Source organism: Oikopleura dioica, chromosome 1 (genome assembly GCF_907165135.1).
Source record: "Oikopleura dioica chromosome 1, OKI2018_I68_1.0, whole genome shotgun sequence".
Lineage (NCBI taxonomy): Eukaryota > Metazoa > Chordata > Appendicularia > Copelata > Oikopleuridae > Oikopleura > Oikopleura dioica.
In genome coordinates, this window is record NC_137291.1 from 4,469,163 (window position 1) to 4,478,614 (window position 9,452).

The 9,452-nt window shown below is 41.2% G+C and overlaps 2 protein-coding genes and 1 long non-coding RNA gene across 3 annotated transcripts; 1 reads left to right on the plus strand and 2 right to left on the minus strand.

The window, feature by feature from the left end:
* Positions 1-579: 579 nt before the first annotated feature.
* Positions 580-2,714, plus strand: LOC145702983 (uncharacterized). The gene is made up of 5 exons (XM_081780287.1): positions 580-1,154; positions 1,193-1,663; positions 1,713-2,030; positions 2,099-2,469; positions 2,515-2,714. The coding sequence occupies exons 1-5, from the start codon at positions 686-688 to the stop codon at positions 2,620-2,622; spliced, it is 1,737 nt and encodes a 578-aa protein (XP_081636413.1). The 5' UTR covers positions 580-685; the 3' UTR covers positions 2,623-2,714.
* A 42-nt stretch (positions 2,715-2,756) lies between these two features.
* Positions 2,757-6,472, minus strand: LOC145702971 (sodium- and chloride-dependent transporter XTRP3-like). Its single transcript, XM_081780276.1, is given in 13 exon segments — positions 2,757-2,881; positions 2,924-3,057; positions 3,101-3,314; positions 3,529-3,680; positions 3,724-3,943; positions 3,985-4,149; positions 4,196-4,274; positions 4,317-4,459; positions 4,738-4,964; positions 4,967-5,204; positions 5,411-5,640; positions 5,643-5,780; positions 6,365-6,472. Coding segments are annotated over 13 exon segments (2,070 nt in total). The 5' UTR covers positions 6,387-6,472; the 3' UTR covers positions 2,757-2,773.
* A 1,879-nt stretch (positions 6,473-8,351) lies between these two features.
* LOC145695284 (uncharacterized) lies at positions 8,352-8,901 on the minus strand. The gene is made up of 3 exons (XR_014133679.1): positions 8,676-8,901; positions 8,548-8,629; positions 8,352-8,494 (listed from the first exon to the last, which is right to left on the minus strand). It is a non-coding gene; the product is annotated as an uncharacterized LOC145695284 (long non-coding RNA).
* Positions 8,902-9,452: the final 551 nt, after the last annotated feature.

Here is a 9,452-nt window from a genome sequence, read left to right on the forward strand (position 1 = left end):
ACTTGCAGCAGAAGACAACAACGAAGAGAATTCCACTGTTCATTCTGCCCCGAGAATATAAATAAACCTAACTTAAATCGAATTAGTCCCACGTTTCTTGATATAAATTGACTTATAATAACTGGGCTCTCCCTTTCTGTTACGAGTTATTTTGAAAATATTTTTCGAAGCTTTCCTTCAAAATCAAATATCTCGAAAAAGGAGGACAGGGCCCAGTATTTTTGTAAGCCCAACAGAAAGGTCTTTTCGAGAGCTTTCGAATGAACCTACTCTTGTACCGTACGACGACCGGCTGGTGATGATGATTTTTACGTCCGAGGCCTAATAATTTTGTTCATTATTTTAAGCTTTGCAATAAATTAAACTCAAACATTTCGTAAAATTTTTTTGGTTATTTTTTATTTGTTCCGAGTCGAACTCGAAAACACGCATCAACAAATTGCTTGCTTACGACTTTCTTCTTGCTTCAATCATCAATTATTCCAAGTACCGTTACTACGGTAAACTGAGGTGTGCTGTTTACCCGGCTCTATTTTTATCTGCCGGCAAAGTAGCAAGCCCTTCATTCGCCATGAAACTTGGGAGTACATTTTTCGCTTTTCAATCTTTTTCGAGCGCTGACCCACTTGGTGCTAGAGGCGGAATATCTTGCCATGATTTGAGCGAGTATGAAGGAGACCCGTTCATGGTCAATTATTGCAAGGAGATTTTGGCGGAAGCGCATTGCTCGTTTAAATCCTCGGAATGCCCAGTTGACGATTGCCTCTTTGGGCACAAAAGGGACTCCACTGGCTGCGTCATCGACTCATGCATTTGCGACACGGAGCCGCAAGGAAAGGTGCATTTTGGAGACATCATGGTCGACGGCTTCGTGCAAAACATGATGACACCGCCTGATGACACTCCTCGTGATCCAAATGTCATGAGAGCCGCGGACATATCCGTTCCGAGATGGACCGATTATCGGGAAGGTGGGTTTGTGTACATCCCGTACAGAATTTCCAGGCTCAATCCCTTGGGGCAAAGAGCGGCTCTTGCAGGAATGAAAATACTCGAAGACGGGAGCTGCCTCCGTTTCAGAGAACGAAGCGATGAGAGGGACTTTATGGACTTTTTTATCGGCGACGGATGCTATTCTTGGATCGGAAAACTCGGTAAAATCTTCATTAAATCCAATTATTGATGAGTTAAGGTGGTGCGCAGGAGATCTCGCTTGGTGTAGGCTGCCATTATGCTTCCACAGCTGCTCATGAGATCATGCATGCCTTGGGCTTTCATCACGAGCAAATGCGCCCCGACCGCGACTCATATGTCCAGTACATAGAAGATAACGTCGAACCAGAAATGCGCCACAACTTCAAAACAATCCACCCTTCGAAGTGGAATTCATATGGGCAGCCCTATGATGTCAACTCAGTAATGCAATACAGTGGCTACTCCTTCACTCGAAACTGGAAGCCAACTCTTCTCGACAGGAGTACTGGAAAGCCGACAAAACGGAATACGAAATTGACCGAGTCGGATTTTTTCCAGATAAACGCGCTTTACGGCTGCGAGGAAACCTCAACTCCGACTCCAACGACGAAATCAACAACGACGACGGCGACAACGGCGACGAAAGAATGTCGTGACTTCGATATTGCTGAGAACATCGAGCACAGGGGTATCTTCAACCTTATTGAAAAACTTTCTCACGAATGATATTTTTAAAGGGAATGACATCACTTCCTTCCAAGTTTCGCCTGGCGAAGCAGGTCAAAGGGAATGTGAGCAAAGTTGTCGCTCAAACCCCGACTGCGGTGGTTTCACTCTTTACGGTGAAAACAGAAATCCATCCGATTCGTATCGCTGTTTTTTGAAATCCTCTATGAGCTACAGTATGTTACTCACCTCTGGACGCATTTCCGGGTATAGAAATAAGAACTGCCCGTCTTCAACCACTACTCCAACAACGAAATCAACGACGAGGCCGACAACGACCACAAAAGAATGCCGTGACTTTGAGATCGAGGAAAATGTCGAGTACTTAGGTGTCTACAAAATATATCGAAAGAAAGTTTCAATATTTTCTGAAAACTTTGAATTAAATAAAATTAAGGGAATGACGTCGCTTCCTTCCAAGTTTCGCCCGGTGAAACTGGCCAAAGAGAATGCGAGGAAAGCTGTCGCTCCTCACCTGGCTGCGCTGGTTATACCTTTTACGAATGGCATGTGTTTCAACCCAACCACTGCTTCTTGAAAACCAACACGAATGTGAAAAGAACAAATATCGCTGATCGCATTTCCGGAAGAAAAACTGGAGACTGCGGAGCGTCAACGAGCACTCCAACCATCTGTGCCGACCTGAGCGGCTACGAAAGCCAGTGCGCAAGTTGGAAATCGTATGGATTCTGTACCTCCTACAGTCGAACTTCCATGGAGCATTATTGCGCCAAGACTTGTGGCTTTTGCGCATCTAACGGCGAATCGGTAAGAACCTACAGTGCGAAATATGTTCTGTAATCGTTTGTTCAGTGCACCGATGAGTACACATACTGCGCATCATTGGCGGCTGATGGCGAGTGCTCTAGAAACTCTGCTTTCATGCTTAAGTCATGCAAAAAATCCTGTGGCAAATGCTAGACGAGCTTTTTCCTGAATCCTGATTAGTCGAAATTATTTTTCCCCGCTGCTAAAAATTTTTTCCTCCTTTTTTCAGGTGGGCGTCTTTAGCTCAATAAAATGATTTGATTGTTTCTTTTTATTTATTAATTATATTTATTACTATTCATTTTTATGAATTTCTGAACATTCTTTTCGCGATTTTCTGCTCTCCTCGGTAGATGATCGCTTCTTCGGTCCTCCAGTTTTTGAACGAGAATTTTCCATCTTTGAACAATGCCTGAAATCGTTGCTTGAATCTTCTAGAGCTCTGTTTTCTTACCTTGATTAGCATGACAGGAATCCAAATCAAGCAAAGAATATGAAGAATGGCGATAACTGCTGATCCGGCAGCGCTGTACTCTTGCTTCAAATAATCACTGTCTGGGTTCGTTGCATTTTCGAGCTTCCAGTCCCCTGAAAACATAGATGACTCATCAAGATTTTCGATTTCTCAAACCTGTTGTCTTGTCCCAAACTTTGTAGGCCGGCGGGTTTTGGAAAATATCAACCATGAAGAAGATCAAAACGAAAAGAATCAATCCAGGAGAGAGGACAGTCCAGCATGTTTTCAAAAAGAGTCTGCAAATTCTGACAACAAGTCCAGGTTGTTCTCCATCTTCTCCGTAAATCATCCAGTCAATTTCAGAGAGCCATTTCTCAGCGCCATAAATCTTAATTATTTTGTGAGAAAATTTCACAAAAAATAAGGGTAAAATTCGCGTGGGCGGCTTTTTTGCCTTCTGATTGGCTCAAAATATGGGGACATATTTTCTGGCTCAAAATGTTGGGACATATTTTGAGCCAATCAGAAGCCGAAAAGATCGCCTACGCGAATCTCACCCAAATTTTTTCACGAAAAATCATCTAAAATCTGTGATTTCTTACCCATGCAACGACTACAAATTGCAAAACGCCAATAATCAGCAAATTGATCGAAGCCGAATAATCATTGAAAATATCCAACCAGTAGTTACCAGCATTCGTCGCGAAAATCAACCCAATGGCAAATGCAAAACATGACATTACCAGCACCAGCGCTAGAATTTCCCTGACGTTTGATTTTTTTCAAATGCTACTGACCTTGTTTCGGAATTTTTCGCCATTTACTACTGGCTTGAAGACCGTCGTAAACTGGAGTTATGACGCCCTCAAATGTTCCGACCATGGATCCGAGGCCGAGTAAAATAACCATAAAGAAGAAAATCATCGAAAGAATGAACGAGCCGGGAAGGTCAACGACAGCTTCAGCGACGGCGATGAAGATGAGACCGGTTCCAGAAGGAGTATCTTCTTGAAGAATCTAGAAAAAATCGTCGACAAAGAAAAAAGCAGTCGAAAAACCTTTGAAAAATCGCATTTTGATTGCCGCTGGAAAACATCAACAGGATCGCAGTTTTCGCTCTCACACTTGTTAAGGACAAAGTCATAGATTTCATCATAAGTTTTATCGCCGTAAAAGTCCTCGGCTTCGTCGAAGAAATTGAGAGAGTTGTCGATCGTTGTACTCTTTTTCATCATTTTTAAATTCGATCGAAATTTGGCTTATTCTTACCTTGCAGTTTTCAAATGCTGTCCAAGCTCGATTTCCAAGAAGCGAGAAAATGACACAACTTGCAAACAACGAAGTTCCACTGAAAGAAAAGATTCACCCTATTTTTCTTCTTCGAGATCACCTGTTGACAGAAGCGACGATCGTAGCATCACGAAGGAGATTCTGTTTGATTGGGTTGTAGCTTGAAAACGCGACGATTCCACCAAAACAGACGGACAAGGAGAAAAAGATTTGACTCGATGCATCGATCCACACTCTCGCATCCTAAAATTGGTCAGAAATGAAAATTTCACGAATGTCACGATTTGCTGGAAATGTCACGAAAAAGATACATGTTCTCGTGACGTTCGTGACATTCGTGACATTCGTGACATTCGTTGGTCAGTACTGAAAATTTCACGAATGTCACGAATGTCACGATTTACTGGAAATGTCACGAAAAGTGAACATGTTTTCGTGACATTCGTCAGATTAGTGCCATTCGTGACATTTTCAGCACCGTCGCTTAAATTCTTCAAGTAAATTATGAGTCGAAAGTGTACCTTGAGCGCTTCCCAGTCGGCTTGAAACAACTCCGCGATTCCTTCTGGTCCGCCAGCAGTGCTTAACCCGATCCCCAAAAAGATCAACAAAACCACATAAGGCGTGATCGCGATGAAATACAAAAACGCTCCTCCCGCTTCAGCTCCATTCATGGAAATCATAAAAACAATGACCCAGCCGAGCAAGAGCACCAAAACCATATCGCTATTCAACCCTCCATCGGGACGTAATCAGCCGTGACGTTGAGCGTGTCTCTGTACCAGTAGTAAACTTGTGTTCCAGCAAGAGTGCATTCTTCAACGGGCCAGGGAATATTCGACCAGGTCTGATCCCAGGGCGCGCGGGGGACAGCATCGGCGATGGCAGAGGCGGCAGCGGTGACGCAGACTCCGAGGCCGCTGTCTTTTCCGCCGTCGCAGGAAACAGTGGTGTTGACGACGGGGCATGCTTTCCAGGGCAGCGGGTTCTATTTTTTTTATTAGACAAATTTTTCTGGAACCGACAAAAATTTCGACTAATTTTCCGTGGAAATTTCCAACCAATCAGAAGCCTGGCTTTGGCGAACCGGCCAATCAGCGGCCAAGTACCCGCCCACGCAAAATTTGTCGATTTTTTGTCGGTTCCTGACGCCTCCACATTTTTCTTTCCAAAAAGATCGCTCATCGGATTTACCTGAAACGAACTCAAGAAGTAATAAAACGCCCAAGCCACGATGACATTATAATACAGCGCCACGAATGCCGAAACCGCCACCATAGCCAGTCCAACTCCGAGAAATCCCGGATGAAATTTCGTGTACGCCCCACTAGCTCCACATCGCAATCGCTGACCAAGCGACAGTTCCAGCACCAAAATCGGGAAGCCGATGATAAAGAGCGAGATAAAGTAGGGAATGAGAAAAGTCCCCCGCCATTCGTTTGCGCCAAATACGGAAATCGCCAAATGTTGCCAAGTCCAACGGCAAAGGCGATATTTGCGCACATGAACTGGAACTGATTCGGCCATTCCTTACGGCCGCCTTTGACGTTTGTCACGTCATTTACTAAAGGAAGGAGTTAGGAAGAAAAATCAAGGACAGGAGTCAAATCGCGGTGTTCAGGAGTGGGCGAGTACTACTGGTAGTGGTTACTGATAGACAATGTTTGCGCCCGACAAAAGCAAATAATAAAGGACACGGAAATTCCTGTGAAAACGAAAGAACCCCGCAAGGCACAAGTCAAAACCCCACAAATCGATCCCCAAATTTGGGGTCCAAAAAATTTTTGGGCCGAAAGAAGGGATGGTATCTTGAATCAACGAAAAAATTTCGACCAACTTTGGGTGGGTAGCTACTCGGCTGCTGATTGACCAGTTTGTCGAATCCAGGCTTCTGATTGGTCGAAATTTTTTTTACGGTTCTAGAAACCTCCCCCAAAAGAAGCCCTAAATATTGCTAACGAAAATCGCTGTCCAAGCCCCAAGTTGATCTCAGATCCGTTTTTATTCCTTTACAAATATTCTCAAGCCGTTTGGAATTAGACAGCTTGTAAAAACTAACAGTGAAATTCTATGACCGCCGAAATGCCAGGGTCAAAGTTTTCTTTTACCGAGTCCAAATCAACCAAAAAAAGCTCTCTTTTTTCTTACCAAGGTTCGAGGCAAAAGCCATCTTAGAAGCGCTAGGTCACGTGACTGGAACCCACTTCTCTCTCTCTTTTTGGAATGTGAAAAATCTGCTTTTGGCTCCGACTTCCGGAGCGTAAATATTAAAATGAGGAGCGAGAGCAAACGTACCTCGCTACTTTTTGATCAAATAGACTTTTTCACGGAAAGTTTTGTGATGCAATTTCTTTAGTTCCGGCCAAAAAAGGGGGCCAAGGTGATTCTTTTTTTCCAGGAATTCATTCTAGATTAGTTTCTTATAAGAAAACTAATTTTAAGGGAACCCCGTCAATTTTTTCAAAAACCGAACATTAATTTTTTGAATTTTTCAAATTTTCGCTTCCTTTTTAACCCTTAAACACCCTTAAAACAGCCGTAAATTTTGAGGTAAAAACTTAAGGGTATACCAAAGTTAGTATTTTGTTGCCCTAGACCCTTATCTGAGCTACATTTTGATACCAATATTAGATGGAAAGTTAAGGGGCAAGGGGGCGAAATCGCTGCTTGAAAAATCGAGGTCGGCGTTGAGATCCTTAATAAATCAGGTAGATAAACGCGACTCTGAGAAAGTGACCTTGAAATGAGCAGGTTTTCGTAAATTCATAACAACTCAAGGGTATTCTTTTCTCCTACTATTTGTGACTTACTGTAGCTGTTCTTTAGTTTGAAAATGATCTAACAAAGATCGAAACATGTCACAATAAAATCCAAAGAGAAACATTCAATCTTGGTCAACTTATACGATATAAATTTCAGTTAAAATTTTTTGTCGAATTGTCCGGAATTGTGCGTTATTTAATTTTTTCCGTTTTCCCTAAATGTCCGGAATTGTGCGTTCCGGAATTGTGCGTTACGACTGTAAATCAGGTAGATAAACGCGACTCTGAGAAAGTGACCTTGAAATGAGCATGTGATAAAACTAACGGTTTAGGCAATTAAATCTTCATAATGCTGAGTTATGTCTTTTTTTCTCTCAAGAGTCCAACAATGTCGTATAACGGAAGGCGTTATTTTACGTCGCAGAAGATAAATTATCTGGAATTTTTTGACTTGAAGTGAGAAAAAATAGCAAACTTGTGAAAAATGCCGCGGATGATGATGACAAATTTGATAACTTAGGGCTCTAAAATCAGATAATTGGAAAATAATTACAAAAAAAAACTGACAAGAGGGAAAATCATGGTCCCACACTGTTTTTCAAAAAAGAGAAATTTATGAAAACTGTCCATATTATAGGAAATTGGGCTTGAATTTGATTCATGATTTATTTTATTCATTGTCAGTTTTTCGAATGATGATTGAATAAATACCGGTTATGACAAGCTATAATCACCAGAGTAGAAGGAAAAGAGGCAGATTTATTTTCCGGTGTGATCTTTTTCAATCACTTGCTTAGTCCAACTGACTTTCGGAAATTATGGCTTCCAGATAAGAAGTTTAAAAGAGGAGAGATATCAGATTTTTTGAGATGCGAGGAGTTCAAATTCTTATATATTCGGGTTCACAAAAAGATAAAATAGAGTTCAAAGGGACATTGGCAATGACTCATTGCTTGATTATTTTTTATTTTCTTTCGTTTAAATGTTAAAAATATAGGTAGGTACCCGCTGAAAAAAATATAGAGATTGTCGAGCCCTAGATTAGCGCAAAATGCGATGCGCGCAAGAAAAAAAGACACCCCTGATGAAATGCTCGAAGCATTCAGACGAACTCCTAAACCCAGACGAATCGATGGTAGACCCTTTATTCCGATCCTTTTTCATCTTTTTCAGATTCTTGGGTCGACGAGTCAATTATCAATCTTTTGAGCCCGGGTTTTGAAGAAGAAGTTTTCACGAAAGCGTCGAAAGAATCGAAAGAATCGGAGAAAGAAAGAAGTACAGTCGTTACTGTTTGGAAGTGCTACCCTTTTAGCTGCTTTTCTTGCAAGCAAATTCGAACTGTCATGTAAAAAAAAGTGTTCAAACGAGACTGTAGTTTATTCGTAATTTCGGATTGATGATTTAAAAAATCATAAAGAATGATTGAGAGAAAAATCGAAAAGCGCCTCGGCTTCTCGTTCATCCTCGTCACCAAATTGGAGTCGATGGAGAGACGGGTGCTTCGAGTTGAAATCTGAAAAAAAAAGATGAAAAATTTTTTATGAAAATCGAAAATTAGCGATTTACCTTTGAGGCGCGCCATATTGGAATTAAATTTGCTCAAATCAAAGCCAAAAACAGCCGCGAAAAGGGCGAAAAGCTCAAATTTCTGAAATAGAAATCGGTTTTCGAAGTTTTTTTAAATTGAAACTTACCATTCTATTGGTATTTTATATCTCAAAAATTGTATTTTGACGGAGATGTGGTGCCCATCTTGCTTAAATAGGGCGAATTCGAGCGGTGGCAGTCCAGATGATCGGGATCGGAGCCGTGGATGGATGATCCATTTGCGCGGAATTAATTAAATCGCCCCCTTTTAGTAATGAATGGACCTTGAACCGTCCAGCATTTTCTTTTTAATTGATTACCGTACTTCAAACCAATTTATATGGCATCTTTTCCGATCGCTTCTATCGATTTCAAGCTCAAATTTTTGAAAAATTCATGGCTCAATAGTCTAACTCAATTCCAAACAGAAGAAAATGAATAAATCCCATAATGGGCCATTATTAATGGCTGGCACATTTATATGAAGCGATTATATCAAACTGTTTATTCAATCTGAACATTAGGCAGTTGGAAGCATCCTTGATGGTCAGAATGGTTAATCAAAAATAAAGAAGACGACTCGGAGTGAATATCGTAAGGCGTTTTTTGCTATTTTAATAATGTTTTTTAATCTTGCATGATTTAACCATATGATGAACTCAATATTTAAGGATACGCTAAAAAGTCGACTAAGTTTTTCAATCTTAATGACCTTTTGTGTCCAATTTATCGCTTAATGAACCCATTATCTTTATTAATGCCGCTTATATCATATTAGCAGCTGACACTGATTGAAAAATCTTCACCCTATATCATGTATTGTATGTTTCTCTTCCTTGATATCAGCAAAGATCGTCGACCGCGGCAATTTCGATTGGCTTTTC